The sequence below is a fragment of the Mytilus galloprovincialis genome, chromosome 4, assembly GCF_965363235.1.
Source record: "Mytilus galloprovincialis chromosome 4, xbMytGall1.hap1.1, whole genome shotgun sequence".
In the NCBI taxonomy this organism is placed as follows: Eukaryota; Metazoa; Mollusca; class Bivalvia; order Mytilida; family Mytilidae; genus Mytilus; species Mytilus galloprovincialis.
In genome coordinates, this window is record NC_134841.1 from 15,228,511 (window position 1) to 15,248,739 (window position 20,229).

The 20,229-nt window shown below is 32.7% G+C and overlaps 1 protein-coding gene across 1 annotated transcript in view; it reads right to left on the reverse strand.

Annotated features, from left to right (window-relative positions):
• The window catches only part of LOC143071447 (splicing factor Cactin-like), a 33,405-nt gene that overhangs the window by 11,453 nt on the left and 1,723 nt on the right, over positions 1 to 20,229 (reverse strand). The window contains exons 2-8 of the mRNA XM_076245730.1: positions 7,271 to 7,603; positions 6,483 to 6,606; positions 5,881 to 6,027; positions 4,646 to 4,717; positions 2,974 to 3,036; positions 2,364 to 2,418; positions 1,731 to 1,819 (exon numbers count right to left, since the gene is read on the reverse strand). Coding sequence (XP_076101845.1) covers positions 1,731 to 1,819; positions 2,364 to 2,418; positions 2,974 to 3,036; positions 4,646 to 4,717; positions 5,881 to 6,027; positions 6,483 to 6,606; positions 7,271 to 7,603 — 883 coding nt within the window. The remainder of the gene's footprint in view (positions 1 to 1,730; positions 1,820 to 2,363; positions 2,419 to 2,973; positions 3,037 to 4,645; positions 4,718 to 5,880; positions 6,028 to 6,482; positions 6,607 to 7,270; positions 7,604 to 20,229) is intronic.

Below are 20,229 nucleotides of genomic sequence, written 5' to 3' on the forward strand. Positions count from 1 at the left end.
GCACTAAACCTCTAACTTGTACAACAGTGGCATCAAATTCCATTATATTGACATTGATGCGTAAACAAAATGTCACAAATAGGGTACAACAACAACACGAACCCCACCAAAAACTGGGTAAGATTTCAGGTGCTTCGTAAGGGTAAGCATATCCAGCTCCACATGTAGCATTCGTCTTGTTGCTCATATTATGACAAAGACAGTAAATAGTCTAATTCCCTAGGTCACATTTGTGAAAAAGGAACAGGATTGTAGTAACGACATAAGGAACATATCTGATATCAGTGTTTCCGCTAGCGGCTGCCATTTTCGCAATTTGCGAAAAAATAATAATTGTGGCGATAAAAATTCGTCATTTGCGAAAGAATTTGGCGAAAGAAATATATATAACGATTTATTTTCCTCCATCTGGTTTATTTACTTTTTTTGACATTCTCGGATCAGACAATACTCGGAATTCACCTTGACCTCATTAAGATTTGGATAGAAAATCAATAAACAGCTGATTGCATTTTATCGCTATCAACAACAATGAACTAATTAATAAAGGTGTTGATTGAATTCTTTGACAAAATGATATGGTTAAATGGCTTCCGCTAAATGTCACATACAGAATTTATTTACCACTTTGCGACGATGTTTGCGATGTATGAAGCAAACTTTTGTCGTCTCCTCTCCTTTTAAAGATTGTTTAGAAAAGAAAGCTGTTGTTGTGACGAAAAATGTTCAAAAGCAAGAAAAATCTCAGATTTAAAACTTTAATTATCCTTTGACTTCAATATAGGTAATTGATAAGGGAGACTACTTTAAAGTCATTTGAGTGACACACGTGTTTCAAGCATAGTTTTACGTCTCAACTTTTTTATTTACGATGGTCAAGAAAAGAAAACTGTTGTTATGAAGAAATCTATCAAAAAGGTTGGGAACAATCTCTCGAAAATGAGAGTAACCCTTCAATGTAATGACTACACATGAAATGAGGGATCAATTTCATGTGATAAAAGCTTTTGTTTTGTTGTAAAAACCACTTCTTAGTACAAAAGGGCACACAAGTATTTTTTTTTTTAAAGAAACTTTGAATTCCCTACGAACTATACTGGTATTATATGACCAAAACATGTCCATCAATTTTGTTATATTTCAGGACTTATATCTTCTTTAGTAATAAAAGTATAGTGGCCCCCTCATTTAGAAAAGTTGTTTAATAAACAATGAATATTTTTCCCTTTTAAGTTAAAACAAATCTGTTGTTTTAAAGTAAATGTTTAGTGTTTATTCAGTAAAATGTAGACTTTAAAATAAGTTTGAGAGAATAAACATAGTCACAATGGGGCAAAATAAGGGGTGGGGGTGGGAGGGGGGGGGTGTAGAAAAAAAGGTAAATTTTAAATGAGAAATATAATTATGTTACTTGGCGAAAAAATAATAAAGTGGCGAAAAATATATTGTTTTGGCGAAAGAGGTGGCGAAAAAAATATTTGACCCAGGGGAAACCCTGTCTGATATCATCTGTACACACTATATTCCATAACGGTCACCCAACTTGTGATGGCAGCCGTAAAATTTACGAAGTGATGATTTGTGTTGAAGTGAAATTGAATCTCTAGTATTTTTTCAAATTTTTTTATACACTGCACTTAACATACAAACTTATTTAACACAAATGGTATCTTTACAAATCATAACAAATATTTGTTTTTACTGAACAGTTACTAGAGTTATATACCTACATAAAGATATGTATAAGGTTCATGCATTTCTATGGCTGAAACATCATCTTCAGCACTGATGTACTTTGCTAGTAAATCTATAGGCTTGGCTAAAAAATTAAGTTACAAAGACATCAACAACATTTGTAAATGAAAGTAATTCAACTTACAGAAATGTTATATTTCGTAAGACTTTAATTTTGCTTTTTATATAAATTTGGAAAGTAAGAATATAAGATAACCCTCAATTTGTTATATGTATTTTTCATAGGTACTGATCATACAGCTTACAGCTCATAATTATTCAGTAAAATGTAATTGGTATTTTAAAATGTTGTTTCAAGGTAATTTCAAGAAATTAAACATTTCTTTTTTTTTCAATAGAAAAATTGACCATAAAACTTTATCAACCTAGAAACATTAACAGTTAATACATTTGCACATCTGAATGAAAATGATGAGAACATTTTATAAATTTTGGAATAAAATATTAGATATCTAACAGGAAGTTGTCACAGATATATGTGACATGTTAAATAATCAGATTTCAAATGTCTGGCAATTCTTAAACATGTATAAAATGATAACATTAATATGAATAAGTTATTTTTGAAACTTCAAAACATTTTTTTTTTTACCAAAGATAAAAGTTACCTCTTCCATCCTGGATTCTGATCTGGGACCTCAATTTAGCTTGGTTCAGATGGAACTGAAAAAGATAAATACATATATTATAATTTATAATAAGTCAAACATAATTTTTAAACACAATAGCTAGCTTAGAGGGCTTTTTTTTTCTGGGAGATTATGTTAGTGGCTTTTGTCCTGCTCCCAAAATACTCATTGACAAGTAATCACTGAGAAAGAAAGGAACAAAATGTGTCACTTTCTTTTTCTCTTTAATGAAAAAACTGTTCATTATGATATATATTTTTAGTAATATATAATAATGGATGCAATACATATAAAACAATATGAAGTTATGATGATTCAAATAATGTATGATTTTCAAACAGGCTTAATACATGCTATTTACAAAAGTCAATTTTAAGTAGACTCATACCAACAAATCTCAAACATTGCCTTTCCTATAAAATCATTAGTACTTTTATTTAATGCTATCTGAAGTACTATTATTTCTTTTGGTATTTCTCTGGGTCATTATAATTTCAAGTTCAGACCTTGCTGCAATACATGGCCAAACAAAACCTCTATCAAACACATTTTACATTAATAACACTCAGTATAAGTAGTAACAGCTTACATGGTCTTCTTGTTTCTCCCACTCTCTGTAATACTCAGCTTCTTTGTCTCGCTGTAACTGTTCCTATTTAAACAAATAACCATTGCATCAGTAATTTCTGTACGTCTTATCATTTCTGTTTTTGTGTCAGATTTTTATTATTATAATACCGTTTGAAATTTCAGATAATTTACTGAAGTTTTGGACCTGCTTTGATGGAATGGTAGCAAAACCTAAATTTGATCTGACTGATTTTGGGTTGACAAAAGTTCACAACTATAAATATACAAACTTTGGCTCACAAGCCTATTCCAGTATAACCATCTGTTGTGTGCATGGAAATCAGATTATTCAGAGTTTTTGGTTCTTAGACAATCATATCTCAAAGTCATAATCTTCTTTTATATTTGAATATTGCTGAAGGTGAAATTAAACTAGAGGCTCTCAAGAGCCTGTATCGCTCACCTGACTCTACTTGGGTTTTTGAAATCGTATAAAAACAGATAAAATTTGACTACAAAGTAACAACACTTGGCCAGCACCTCATAAGGAAAGGACTATTCATGCTATCAATTCCTTGGTTCTCTAGAAGAAGACTTTTGTATGCATTTCCCATAGGGTCCTATGTTAAACTAAGTCCCCCTGGCGGGCCATATTGGATGATGGATCAGCTACAAAGTAACAATACTTGGTCAGCACCTCATAAGGAACATTCATGCCATGTTTGGTTTCATTCCATTCAGTGGTTCTCTAGAAGAAGTCATTTGTATGCATTTTCCATAGGGTCCTATGTTAAACTAAGTCCCCCGCTGGCGGCCATCTTGGATGATGGATCAGCTACAAAGTAACAACACTTGGTCAGCACCTCATAAGGAACATTCATGCCATGTTTGGTTTCATTCCATTCAGTGGTTCTCTAATAGAAGTCATTTGTATGCACTTCCCATAGGGTCCTATGTTAAACTAAGTCCCCCGCTGGTGGCCATCTTGGATGATGGATCGGCTATAAAGTAACAACACTTGGTCAGCACCTCATAAGGAACATTCATGCCATGTTTGGTTTCATTCCATTCAGTGGTTCTCTAGAAGAAGTCATTTGTATGCATTTCCCATAGGTCCTATGTTAAACTAAGTCCCCCGCTGGCGGCCATCTTGGATGATGGATCGGCTACAAAGTAACAACACTTGGTCAGCACCTCATAAAGAACATTCATGCCATGTTTGGTTTCATTCCATTCAATGGTTCTCTAGAAGAAGTCATTTGTATGCATTTCCCATAGGGTCCTATGTTAAACTAAGTCCCCCGCTGGCGGCCATCTTATATGATGGATCGGCTACAAAGTAACAACACTTGGTCAGCACCTCATAAGGAACATTCATGCCATGTTTGGTTTCATTCCATTCAGTGGTTCTCTAGAACAAGTCATTTGTATGCATTTCCCATAGGGTCCTATGTTAAACTAAGTCCCCCGCTGGCGGCCATCTTGGATGATGGATCAGCTACAAAGTAACAACACTTGGTCAGCACCTCATAAGGAACATTCATGCCATGTTTAGTTTCATTCCATTCAGCGGTTCTCTAGAAGAAGTTCAAAATGTAAAAAGTTAACGACGACGACGATGACAGACGCCAAGTGATGAGAAAAGCTCATTGGCCCTTCGGGCCAGGTGAGCAAAAAATAAATCATTTTACCCTTTCTCTTTCCCTTTCATCAAGTTCTCTTTCTCTTTCCAGTCTTCTCTTTTTAACTTTCTCAAGTTCTCTCTGAAAACATACAAATGCATATATTTTATTTTGGTGGTAAGAAAGACCTTACTTCAATTCTTTAATTTCTCATTTTTTTGCAAAATATATTTTTTTAGATAATATATATATTTTTTTTTTCAAAAACCATGGTTATAAAACTATCATTTTCAGGGATCCCTTTTTGCTCATGTCGATTAATGTTTCAAATATGTGATTTGTATAAGCTCAATATATATACATAAACCTATAATAGTTTAATTTTAAAAATTGTGACTTGGATTGAGACACGGGGGGGGGGGGGGGGGGGTAACTTCCTATTATTGGGTATACAGGGATGTGCCAAAAATATGGGTCATAATTTTGCGAGATTTTATAAAAAAATGACCCTCCTTTTTAATGACATCCTATATTAAAATGCATTTACGTTTGATAACTGTATATTGATTTGGGGTATGATCTACATATCATATATAAATATGCTATTGAGAATCTTACATTATTAATGGTCAATATATAACGATAAAATATATGTGCACCAAACGATGTCAATTCATATATATAAAAACTTAAGGGTAGCTGGTATATTTAGGAATTATGAGTGATGCTGAGTTAGTGCTTATATAAGCAATGGGTCATATTTTAAATATTGTATATAAGTATAGGTCATTCTTTCTTAAATATTTATATAACTATAGGTACTGAATTTCAGTGAATGTTATATTAAAATGGGTACGTTTTTTGAGGCAAAAATGGTGCACCCCTACCAAAAAAATATCGAAGTTACCCTCCCCCCCCCCGTGGATTGAGAGTTGTCTCATTGGCACTCCTATCACATCTTCTTACATCTAGGTTTGATATTGGCCAAAATGGCTTATAAAAGAAGAGATACTTATTCTATTCAATGAATATCTTAAAGTCAAACAGCCTGAAGTATTTTATATGTGGATCCCACTAAAACAATATATAAAATACCTCCTTTATTTAACATGTATTAAAAGTAACAGTGACTTTCTGGTAGGTCAGCAGTATTGTTGGAAATTTTTTTAGAAGCTACAAATTAATGCTCTGAGGTTATGGTTGATCACAAGTCCTTTCAAATGAGAAGATTTTTTAAAATATAATAAACAGCCCATCAAGATGCCAAGTAATTCTGACTACTATGTATTGTAATATAATCATACCCTGCTTTCATCCATTTTTTGTTTTTGAATTCTTTGCATTTCATCATGTGACTGGACTTTGACCCCTTCTTTTTCATTCTTCTTCTTCCATGTAAATGTTTCTAGCAGTGTTTCATCTCCAAATGGATTGTCACTGTTTGTATAACCCTATATCAACAACACAATGATCAAATATTGTATTGTCATACATATTGATTATACAAAATAATACAGAGGAACAAGGGTAAAACTATGCTACAGCTGGGGCACAAAAAAGATGAATTAAGAAATATGACAATTGTCAAATGAGATTCTCTACTTGGCATAACCAAATATATTCTTTAAATTGTAACCTCTCAAAAATCATGGCAGCATGTAAACAGTACTAGTTGTTCTTTTAAATTGAAAATCTGTTTTTTTTTACATGCGGTTATTTTGGTCTAAGAATAAAGATATAAAGGAAAAAACTTGGTTTGTTTGAAGTGCATTCAATCAGGAAGAACTTTCTCTTTGCATTTTCTGTCTATTTAATTATTATTATTTTTTTAAACACAGAGATAAATAATAACAACCGGTAGACTTAAAGTCTTTTATATCTTTTTACTATACAAAGTTATAAATACCAAATAGTCTTTATCCCATCCCATTTGTTCTTTCTTTTTTCTTTCCTTAGCATCTTTTTTTGCCATTCTCCTTGCCCTTTTCTCTTCTGGTGTTTCATACGTCTTCATCAATTCTTTTTGCCTCCTACAAGAGAACAGTTGGTAATACATGTTAAGATGTATAAAAAAGAATAGAAAAAAATTTTTAAAATGTCCTTTATCATAATATCATTAATACAATGTCTTTTAAAAAATCTATAAAAACTTATATCTGTTCATCTTCAAAACGTCTAATAATGAGAGCTTATAATCATCCACACTTAAGAAATAGAAAATTTTAAAATAAATCTGTCACTCCAATTATAATTTTGTGATTGATATTGATAAACCATATGCTTAGTAATCTGAGAACAGGTGAAAATCATTTTAAAACACTTCGTGTAATCAAACTTTATATATATAGTTAACCATTTCTGTTCAAAGGGAAATAACTCAATCACATAATAAGTACATTTGTACCACTTTTGGCTACTGAAAAGGACTACAAGTTGTCTACAACCAAACAACTAGAAAAGCTTAAACATATGCATTTTAGTAGGTTATAAAAGTTTATGTACAGGTGTATGAGTACAAATACTAATATGGTTCATAAAATTACATGTATATGGAATCATGCTATCAAATGACCATCAAGGCAGTTAGCTGTGACTTTAATGTTTATATTCTAACCAATATCTGAATGGGGTTGTCTCATTCCTATACCAAGTTTTATAAAGATTCTAGTTTTAATGTACATGTATGTACTGTACCTTCTTTCTTCTTTTGATAATTCAATGTTCTGAAATTTCTTCTTCTCCCTTTGTTTAAATCTTTCATCATCTGAACTACCAGCATCAGAGCTAGCTGATGAAGAATCCCTGTAATGTTTTTTATGAGATTTAGACTTTTCTTCATATCTTCTGGGTGACCTTGATTCATATCTCCGACTCTCGTTACATTTTGGTGATCTTGACCTCGACCTATATCTCTCATTTCGTTTTGGTGATCTTGACCTTGACCTATATCTCTCTTTTTGTTTTGGTGACCGTGACCTTGAATCAGCTGAATCAGAACCATCAGAATCTTCAGACTCAGAGTCTGCTCTATAACAAAATAAAATATCTTTATATATAACTAATGTATATAACTGTTTGCAATGAAATCTGAAATCATTAATTAATGCTGCTGAGGGTTTCCATCATTGTCAAATTTTCCAAACTTTCCCAGTCTTTTCCTGTATTAACTCTATTTATACTAACTACTTGGCATTTTCTTAGTTTGTCCTAAAATGTAAAAAAAAATTACTATCCATCAGTTAATGAATTGTCTTATGAGTACATTCTGTCATATTATTCTTGATTTAAATAGCCTTAGGGAGATGTGAAATTATTCTGAATGAGACAACTATCCATAAAGACCAGAGGACAAAGATGTGAGCAATTACAGGTCAAACATACAGCCTTCAAGAAACAGCAAAAAACCATACCTTAAAATAACCTAAATGAAAGACCCCAGAATGAAAAATGTCAGACTTGGGAAGGAATTGGCAAGTCACAACTGGAAATTTCAAAATTTTGGGCTTGAATTTAGTAGATACTTTATCAGTTATGCTTCCTGTGTATAGTAGATACTTTATCAGTTATTATAAGTTGAATTGGGGAAATACTTCTTAAACTCATTCAGACATCCTGCAGAGACAATGTCATTTTCTGGTAAAGACTTATGCTCATCGCCTGTTACATTTTCCAGCCAACTAAATAACTCATAGCAGTAAGAGATGAAATCACTTCCAATACATGTTGAGCAAACAGATATTTCGAAAATTATAATTTAATAAGATGCCACAGCATGGTCTCCCTCCCTCCATCATACAGGAATCAAGATTTCGAACTTACTGAACATACCTCCCTCAATCATACAGGAATCAAGATTTCGAACTTACTGAACATACCTTCCTCAATCATACAGGAATCAAGATTTCAGCTTTTCGTACTTACTGAACATAAATTATTTCCATACTTATACCCTGTAAAAAATGACGATTATGAAAGTGCTAGAAACTTTCAATAGAGCAGGGATACAGACGTGCCTTCTATATGGTAAATGACATCATAAAGGCGTGCACAATTCGCCTTTTCAGAATCTAAAGGACTATGGGTATTTTCATTGTTTGTACACCAAAATTAAAATAACGTTACGTCATTGGATGGATGTCCATTTTTGTGAATGTTTTAAACCAATTATAACATTTTGGTGTACGCTTTTGAAAATATTACCCAGAATGCATTAGACTGACAATCTTTTCCGGTAAAAGACATTATTACAGAAATGATGTATCTGTGTACACTTCCTGTAACCAGGCATCTTATAACTGTATAAGGATTAATGGAGATGTGTCATGAACTTATATACAACCAACCACCCAAGATCATCCCAAACCCATCACCAGGTCAAGGTTTGGTTTATTGGGAAGTCTGTTGGAGAAAGTAATTAGAGAGAACCACTGGGCTTACATGTATAGCTATAAGCAGAAACAGACATATGAAGAAATACATGTATTCTATTCATCTTATTCTTTTTCTACCATATAGTGACCACCTTCAACAAATTGAAGATTATGTCACAGGAGGAAACTTACAACAAGACATTGATTGAAATATGTACAATTTTTAATATTAATACTTTGAAATTGAAGATTTGAAAGAGTCTACTGAAGTGCAATTTACAATGTTATCCGGTAGTTTGTTCCGGTCTGTAATAGTTCTTGGAAAATAGGATTCTTTTCTGTACTGTGTTTTGCAGGATGGAATTGAGAAGCTAATGAATTAGAATGTCTTGTTTGTCTTTTTTGTGGGATTAATTTATTATTTTTAGTTATTGCAACCTTTTCGTGTTCAATTTTGTAGAGCATTATCAATCTGGAGTCTTTTCTTCTGTCAGAGAGACTGTGCCATTCAAGATGTTGTAACATGTTACCAATGCTTGAGGTGTTTCTGTATTTGTTGGTAACAAAACATGTAGCCCTCCTCTGAACTTTTTTAATGCTATCTATGTCTTGTTGTAAGTATGGATCCCAAACAGAGCAAGCATGCTCTAGTGATGGTCTTACTAGGGACTTATATGCTTGCTCTTTAATGGATGTTGAACTTATGTTCAGGTTCCTCCTTAGAAAACCTAATGTGCTATTAGCTTTCTTGCATATATGTTGTTTATATGCACATAAATGTGATTGTTTTTTTTATTTCTTGTGACTGAAATCACATTACCGTACACTTATCTGGGTGGAATGCCATTTTCCACGTAGTTTCCCACGATGCCAGTTTGTCAAGATCTTTTTGTAATGTTGATGCATCTGAATTTGATTTGATTGCCAAATAAACTACTGTAGATGTTAGACCCCTCTAGCATTTGTCTAGAACTACTGCCTGTTTACGATTGCTAAGAAAATTTGTATCCAGTACTGTAATTTAATTCCCCCTGTATCCCCTAATGGTGAAGTTTATTAGTTAAAAAAGAATGTGAAACTTTATTGAATGCTTTAGAAAAATTCATGACCAAAATATCTGTTTGTTTACCGTTTTCCATGTTAAGTGAGACATCTATAAATTCTAGTAGTTGTGTTTTGCAGGATCGACCTCTGGGAAATCCATGCTGTAGGGGATATAAAATGTTGTGATTATCTGCATGTTTCATGATGTGTTTAACTACGATGTGTTCTAAAAGTTTGCAACAAATACATGTGAGTGATATAGGGCGGTAGTTTTCAGGGTTATATTTTTTGACTTTTTGGTATACAGGATAGACATGGGCAGTTTTTCAGTCATCTGGAACAACACCTGTTTTAACTGACTATAAAAAATCTAAAAAAATCGGGAATGCATCACTTCCTAAAAAATACAAAATATTTAAACACCAGGTGCAGGAAAGTAGACGAAAATCATACTGGGAAATACCTTGAAAGCATCATATAATATTACCACTACAAGATGAAACAGATTTTGGCACTATGAAAAAATTTGGGACCTACTTTAAACATAAAAAAAAATGATTATAGTGAAATTACTGAAATTAAACAAGATGGCAAACTCCTAACTGATCCACTACAAAAAGCTGGGGCACAATTCCAGTCTGTATTTACACCAGCATCTAATATTTCCCATACAGAATTTGTCAAACAGTGTAACATGCCACAAAATACTCCTTTTCCACCCATAATCATAATCAAAGAGCTGAATAGCTCTGAGAGGAAAGACAGCCCTTGTTTCAATTATTTTTTTTTTAAATTTCGTTTCCTTAGTTTAGGATTCAATTTAGACTGTGGAAGAGATCTGCATCTTCTAAATCTAAACATTCGATTAAAGTTGATAGCAAATTATATAAAATTCAACTGAATTCTGTCATTTAAAAACAACTACAATATTTTTTGAAATCTTAATTGTGTACCACTGAATTGCAGGCTAGGGCCATTTTCCATTTTTTGTGACAGTACTGTAAGATTTTTTATTATTTTCTTAAGAAAGTTAGAACTGAAAAATCTATTCAGTTTTAAATTTCCATTGATAAAGTTCCCAGTTACAACTCTCATCACAGGGATACAGGTACTAATAAAAAACAATATGATCAAACATTTTGAAATATTTGTAAATTTCATGAATATATATATAGGTTTAAACTACAAAATGCAACATTCTTAATTTAATACAATGATTGTGTTCGTACACAAATTTAGTTTTAATGGAAGACTACTAATCATATACTAAATGTCACATTTTAAGTGTTCAGATACATTAACTTTCATTTTAGTGGATAATTACTCATCAATTAAAGTGCTCCTGAATTGGACAAAGATTCTCAAAACAGAATTTTAAGGTAAAAATGAATAAAGTCGTTTCTCTCCCCAATCTCATGTATCCCCACGGTCTTTGTTTACTTTGAAAGTTGTTGACCTACAAATTATTGCATGTTTGAATCATCAACAGCAAACATAGTTATGTTTAAATTTAACAAATACCAATTTTTAATTAGTGCACGAACTCTGAGAATGATTTAAATAACCAGTGACGGATAACCCTGCTTCTGCGTAGTGTGGCATTCCCACAATGACGTCACTCTTGAATATAATGTAGGTTGGATATATTTAGAATATCTCGTCATACTGATTTTTCCGGATTGTAAAAGAAACGTAAATAGTGTAAAGGAGAGCTCAAGATACAATAATTTCGCGAGAAACAGAAGGGAAATGTGTAAAAAAGTGTTTAAAGTCCATCTATTCATGTGTGTGTCTCCTTTTCATCAATCTCAGTAAGATTTGTTAGGGGTTTTTCCACACTATCTAAACTAGAGGCTCTAAAGAGCCTGTGTCGCTCACCTTGGTCTATGTGAATATGAAACAAAGGACACAGATGGATTCATGACAAAATTGTGTTTTGGTGATGGTGATGTGGTTGTACATCTTACTTTACTGAACATTCTTGCTGCTTACAATTATTTCTATCTATAATTAACTTGGCCCAGTAGTTTCAGTGGAAAATGTTAGTAAAAATTAACAAATTTTATGAAAAATTGTTAAAAATTGACTATAAAGGACAATAACTCCTTAGGGGTCAATTGACCATTTTGGTCATGTTGACTTATTTTTAGGTCTTACTTTGCTGTACATTATTGCTGTTACAGTTTATCTCTATCTATAATAATATTCAAGATAATAACAAAAAACAGCAAAATTTCCCTAAAATTACCAATTCAGAGGCAGCAACCTAACAACGGGTTGTCCGATCCATCTGAAAATTCCAGAGCAGATAGATCTTGACCTGATAAACAATTTTACATCATGTCAGATTTGCTCTAAATGCTTTGGTTTTAGAGTTATAAGCCAAAATCTACATTTTACCTATATGTTCTATTTATAGCCATGGCGGCCATCTTGGTTGGTTGGCAGGGTCACGCCACACATTTTTTAAAGAAGATACCCCAATGATGATTGTTGCCAAGTTTGGATTAATTTGGCCCAATAGTTTCAGAGGAGAAAATTTTTGTAAAAGATTACTAAGATTTACGAAAAATGCTTAAAAATTGACTATAAAGGGCAATAACTCCTATAAGGGGTCAATTGACCATTTCGGTCATGTTGACTTATTTGTAAATCTTACTTTGCTGAACATTATTGCTGTTTACAGTTTATCTCTATCTATAACCAGATGCTCCGCAGGGCGCAGCTTTATACGACCGCAGAGGTTGAACCCTGAACGGTTGGGGTAAGTATGGACACAACATTCAAGCTGGATACAGCTCTAAATTTGGATTGTGATTAAATAGTTGACACAGCATAGGTTTCTGACACAGAATGAATGTGGTCTAATGAACTTAAAAATTTTTTTTTTGCCTTTGAGCAATTCACTTTGCTGTTGAATATTAATCCTCTCAAAAAAATGTTTGAAAAAATTTTCTTTTTATTTATGAAATCTGAAATGAGAAAAATTTAACCACCCCCCCCCCCTTTTTTTTCACATCCCCCTTTCCCTTTTTCCAAAACTGATCTCAATTCAAATTTCTAATGGAGTTTGCAACAATAACTACTCATTTAAATACATCATAAAATATTAAAATGTAACAAAAGGTGCTTGTTATCACTGAATGGTAAAGATTGTTTTAATTTATCAGTTGGTAGTAAAAGTGAATATACATTGTATATTGTATAAAACAATGATTTAAGTTGACTCAATTACTATTCTGGACAAAGAAAGATAACTCCAATCAATTGAAAATTTCTTGCTATTGCACAATATTGTGCAATTAGATACTTCTGGCTATTGCACAATACTGTGCAATTGAAAATATTTGCTATTGCACAATACTGTGCAATTGAAGATTTCTTGCTATTGTGCAATACTGAGCAATTGAAAATTTCTTGCTATTGCACAATACTGTGCAATTGAAGATTTCTTGCTATTGCTGAATACTGTGCAATTGAAAATTTCTTGCTATTGCACAATACTTAATATAATAATTTTGGATCCTGATTTGAACCAACTTGAAAACTGGGCCCATAAACAAAAATCTAAGTACATGTTTAGATTCAGCATATCAAAAAAGCTCAAGAATTCAATTTTTGTTAAAATCAAATTTAGTTTAATTTTGGACCCTTTGGACTTTAATGTAGACCAATTTGAAAACGGGACCAAAAATTAAGAATCTACATACACAGTTAGATTTGGCATATCAAAGAACCCCAATTATTCAATTTTTGATGAAATCAAACAAAGTTTCATTTTGGACCCCGATTTGGACCAACTTGAAAACTGGGCCAATAATCAAAAATCTAAGTACATTTTTAGATTCAACATATTAAAGAACCCCAAGGATTCAATTTTTGTTAAAGGGGCACTAGCTACGAGATATATATAAAAAATCTAAAGTTTGATTTTTTTCTGTTCAATCAATAATGAAAGTGAAATAGTGAAATAACAATTCGCTTTTTGCAGCCAAAAAGGTTCAATTTTGTCAAATTACGCTAAGAAACATTGATAATTAGTAATTCACTTGCAAGTGAATGAGTCGACCTCTTTAAATCCGTATTCATGTCAACTTCAATTTAACCCCTAGCTAGAGATTGACAACACATGCATTGTACGTGTACTGGTTATTTAAAGAAAAAGAATGTCAACAATGAAAGTGAAACTACGGTAAATCATTTGATTACTAATTCGATGCACATAAAATCATTCTTAAACGGTTAAAAACAATGAGAAACATCTATTTTTAATCTATAAAATAAAATCAAACAGACCTATAAAAATCCAATTGCACGTGTTGGTTTAATCTATTCATATCTGTATTTATGTTTACATCGCTTATATGGTCATCTGAGGTCAAATCGGTAGTTAATTAGATGGCGTCTGGACTAAAATACACACGAAACGAACCTATATATTATCTACCCCATGCTTTGTAAATTGTTTATTTTAGACTTTTGATAGTTTGGATAAATGTTTTACATTGTTATAAATCAAATATGAGAATTTGAGTCAAATCGGTGACCATGAATTTGACAGCTAGTGCCCCTTTAAAATCAAACTAAGTTTAATTTTGGACCCTTTGGACCTTAATGTAGACCAATTTGAAAACGGGACCAAAAATTAAGAATCTACATACACAGTTAGATTTAGCATATCAAAGAACCCCAATTATTCAATTTTTGATGAAATCAAACAAAGTTCAATTTTGGACCCTTTTGGGCCCCTTATTCCTAAACTGTTGGGACCAAAACTCCCAAAATCAAACCCAACCTTCCTTTTATGGTCATAAACCTTGTGTTTAAATTTCATAGATTTCTATTTACTTATACTAAAGTTATGGTGCGAAAACCAAGAATAATGCTTATTTGAGCCCCTTTTTGGCCCCTAATTCCTAAACTGTTGGGACCTCAACTCCCAAAATCAATCCCAACCTTTCTTTTGTGGTCATAAACCTTGTGTTTACATTTCATTGATTTCTATTTACTTATACTAAAGTTATTGTGTGAAAACCAAGAATAATGCTTATTTGGGCCCCTTTTTGGCCCCTAATTCCTAAACTGTTGGGACCTCAACTCCCAAAATCAATCCCAACCTTCCTTTTGTGGTCATAAACCTTGTGTTTAAATTTCACTGATTTCTATTTACTTATACTAAAGTTATTGTGCGAAAACCAAGAATAATGCTTATTTGGGCCCTTTTTTGGCCCTTAATTCCTAAACTGTTGGAACCAAAACTCCCAAAATCAATCCCAACCTTCCTTTTGTGGTCATAGACCTTGTGTCAAAATTTCATAGATTTCTATTTACTTAAACCAAAGTTATAGTGCGAAAACCAAGAAAATGCTTATTTGGGCCCTTTTTGGCCCCTAATTCCTAAAATGTTGGGACCAAAACTCCCAAAATCAATCCCAACCTTCCTTTTGTGGTCATAAACCTTGTGTCAAAATTTCATCGATTTCTATTCACTTTTACTAAAGTTAGAGTGCGAAAACTAAAAGTATTCGGACGACGCAGGACGACGACGACGTGATAGCAATATACGACGAAAAATTAAAATTTTTGCGGTCGTATAATAATATTCAAGATAATAACCAAAAACAGTAAAATTTCCTTAAAATTACCATTTTAGGGGCAGCAACCCAACAACGGGTTGTCCGATTCATCTGAAAATTTCAGGGCAGATAGATCTTGACCTGATAAACAATTTTACCCATGTCAGATTTGCTCTAAATGCTTTGGTTTTTGAGTTATAAGCCAAAAACTGCATTTTACCCCTATGTTCTATTTTTAGCCATGGCGGCCATCTTGGTTGGTTGGCCGGGCCACCGGACACATTTTTTAAACTAGATACCCCAATGATGATTGTGGCCAAGTTTGGTTTAATTTGGCCCAGTAGTTTCAGAGGAGAAGATTTTTGTAAAAGTTAACGACGACGGACGACGACGGACGCAAAGTGATGGGAAAAGCTCACTTGGCCCTTTGGGCCAGGTGAGCTAACAAAATGAATGACGTGAGGGGGATGTCACTCTGGTCAACCCCATAGGGAATTGACGGCTTGAAGCTGTCTTTCCCCAAAAACAGAAGGTATACAAAAACTTTTACATAACTTAAATCCCAACAAAGCAGCAAGACCAGATGAAATTAAACCAAGATTTTTAAAAGAACTTTCACATGAAATTGCACCAATACTTACCATTATCTTTGAGACGGAATGCTAGTCAATTTGTTCCAAGTCCGATTTATTTCAAGCCAGTTTGTTCAAGATTTAGACACAACGTACCAAGTCAATGGTCAATTCGTTCCAACTGGTTTAGTTCATTATTAATCAGACTTACCAAATTGTTCCAACTGATTTAGTTCATTATTAATCAGACTTAACAATTTGTTCCAACTTTTTTATAATGCACATAGTGGAGGGGCAAAGATGACAATTTTAGAAATTTAAATTACCAAAATACCTCATGGAATTTTAATGTTTTAAATTGTCTATCGATTATTCAGCTTCCAAAAAATTTTGTTGTAAATATCAAATCTGGTACAAATGACGTTAAAAACGAAGATTTATGTGTACAATATTTGATTATTTAGTCATTCAAACTCTCATATTTTGATTTATAACATACATAAACACATAAAAATCAACTTTAGGACGTATCTTGGTATGAATGATTATAAGGACAACCAATGGGTACTATGTTTGGATAGCTCATTTTTACAATTATTTTAAAATAACGTTTTTTTTTTAACTATAAGTATTTATATACATTTTATATAAGAACAGCATTAATCAAAGAGCAGATTGCTCTGAGGGATACGATTGCCATTGTTTTCATTGACACATGAATACATGTATCTGGATAATATTATTTTCAAAACTAACTCAACTGCACATGTAAAACGTAATTTACGTAATCTGAATAGTTACAATGTAGCCAATCCCGGTTAAAAGTGTATGAACAATGTACTTAGGCCTATTGTGTTTTATTTTTGTACTATCAATTCCAAATTTACTTTCACTCAGCAGTCACTGAGACTCAGAGTGAGAGAAGTATTTCACTTCGTATCTTATCACCTAGTTTCCTACGTTAATTCTAGGAGGAACCCCATTCCTCACTCTTTAAATATTTAATTTCCTTTGGGTCAGTGATCATGACTCCTTTCCGTACACATTCCTCGGTTTAAATTGCTATCGTTTTTAATATAATACAACGTTTATCGACAGAACGAGTAAATTTTTTTCAACGTCTTGTTTTGATTCAGAATTCACAGAAGTGACTTCCGGAAGGGAGACAACTCAAAACGATAATATGGAAGATTCCATTTCGCCTGAAGGGGTGTTGAAAGTAAACTTTCACGATGTGGACTACAATTATTTTAATTTAAATGATGCATATGATTTAAAATTATGCAACAATAACCCTCAATAGCAGACATACATAGAAAGGATCCCATGAGTTATAAATTAATCAATTGAGTGGGGAATCCAGAGCAACCCTTTAACCTAGTACCCCTTGAAGTCAAGAAATCTATACGCATGCGCATAATTACCTAAACAAACCCTGTAGTAAGAACGTATATTAAACCTAAACGGTTCTCTATTTTTTATGAAAGTACAATATCCAATATCAGTTTAATAACGATGACATATAAGTAAAACTCCACTTCAGTTCTTATATGACAGAAATAGGTTTATCGGAATTAAGAGATCTCTCGTATTTTTATCACAACTGGGGAATTTCCTCTGACGTGTTTCTAAATTTATAAAAACACTAAATATAAATACTGCTGGATTCTGATTTTCCATGTTGTTAAAAACATGCATATAAGTCAAGGGAAATATCAAACATGAAGATTATAGGAAAGTTGTTTAAGTTCAATCCCTTTGTTTGTTTTTACCTTTCAAACCAAGACAATCATAAGAATCTGAGATGGTCCTTAATGTTTAGAATAAAACGGTTGACGTGAGGGCATTGTCCTGAGCCACTGGTACATGTATAAGTCTACAGATTCAGGCCTCGACAATAACGCTTGTCCGATTGTCCGGTACCAGAGGGAAAAAAGGTCGGACAAGTAAAAGCTGTATCAAGCTTGTCCGTCGGGACAAGTTCAATTATTCTGCAGAAAATAAATTTCATCCAACTTTGATGAACAAAGTATAATTATAAACAAAAAACAACAAAAAAAACAAATATTAATTTGACATGTTACTGTATTCTGTTTATTCAAATGCAAAACCTTTTTCTTCAACATGTTTACTTGCAATCTATAATTTTTAACTGGTTCTTTGTCAGGTACTTTTTAACAGGTTAAAGGTATACTAGTCTCGGAAACCAGTCTTACTGATCCGAATCAATGCTGCGCTTTGTAGATAAGGTAACTTTACAGGACAGTTGGTCACCTCGACAGGTTTAGTCCAAAGTTTAATAGACAGTTTGGCACCATAGGAGACATATTTAGTAGACATGATTGATAGACAGTTCGGCGAGACCAGGACAAATCAGTACCTCATTTTCTTACCTTATTCTGTTCTTTATAATAAATACCCTAACGATAATTTTTTCACAATTTTTTTTTTAATTAACATAATTTCATAAAATTCACAAAATCATATTTCATCATAAGTAGAAAAAAAACAATACTTGCAATATGCAAAATGATATGGTAACCCATAGTTGTTAATTTCTGTGTCATTTGGTCTCTTGTAGAGAATTGTCTCATTGGCAATCATAACGTTTATCTTCTTCTTTTTATTGATTGCATTTGAGTAAACTTTTTTCAACTTAAAAAAAAATACCAGGATACAAATCGAATGAGTGTACAGGCCTTTCAGATGGTGCCTTATGTTTAGAGTCTGATGAGACTGGCATTGATGAAAAATAGAACCTAAGTCCTGTGACATGACTAGATTCAGTTGTACTTGACTCATATTTTTGAAAAGTATTTCAAAAGAAATACATCAAATTCTGTACTATTGTTTAAATTCGTTTTGTTTCTTTAATCAACTTAAAATGTAAAAAGGTTATTTTCAATTAAAAATATTTGGACAAGTAACAATTTCATTCGGACAAGTAAGTTTTGGTATGTACTTGTCCTACTGGACAAGTTGAAAAAAAGTTATTGTAGAGGCCTGAGATTGCTTGAAAGCAATCGTATCCCAAAAATTAAAATAATAAGGCTATTTAAATGGTTAATATTGTTTTAAACTGTTCTTGAATAAGTTGGAAGGAACTGACCAGTTTTTCAAAAAGTTGGAATGAACTGACCAAACAACTTGGGATGAATTTGTTGGTACGAATCTGAGTTGGAACGAATCATCCAGAATCCCAGATACCTTGTCCAGACCCCAAGATATTTTGCTGTTGTTACATGTTCTAATGAATGTACAAAGTTCAAAGTTCTTTATTTTCCAATTAAGGGACCCTGACAGGACATAATGACAACAATACACAATACATTCTGATTGTTAACACATAAACATATAATGAAGATAAAATTAAAATTTCAACTCCAGTGGCGGATTCAGAGGGGGCGTACGCCCCCCCTTTGCTCGGACTTTTTTTTTTTTTTTTTTTTGTAAAATGATTAATCAGACTACACTTCGTGAACTTTGCCATTTCCCGTGTACTCTTTATTTTATTTTTATGCGAAAATTCTTTAATAATAATATTTTTAACTGTAATCAAAGTCATGTGTCTGTGATTCGCTATGGTGGAGTTGACCAGTGTATCGAAACAACTGTCGCTCAGTCATTTTAATATTTAAATTACAGTAAAACATTGCTTTTGCTGAGGATGACAATAATGACACTTTCAAAGCAACACAGGATTGAGCAATAGATATAGGAAGATGTGGTGTGAGTGCCAATGAGACAACTCTCCATACAAACAACAATTCAAAAAGTAAACCATTATAGGTTAAAGTACGGCCTTCAACACGGAGCCTTAGCTCACACCGAACAACAAGCTATAAAGGGCCCCAAAATTACTAGTGTAAAACCATTCAAACGGGAAAACCAACGGTCTAATCTATATAAACAAAACGAGAAACGAGAAACACGTATATATTACATAAACAAACGACAACTACTGTACATCAGATTCCGTATTGACTTCTATTTCATTATTCCACCAAACAGAAAGTAATACTCTATATATATAGACTATTACACTCTCAAAACAAAATAGTTCCGCATCAATAATTAAACACAATCATACG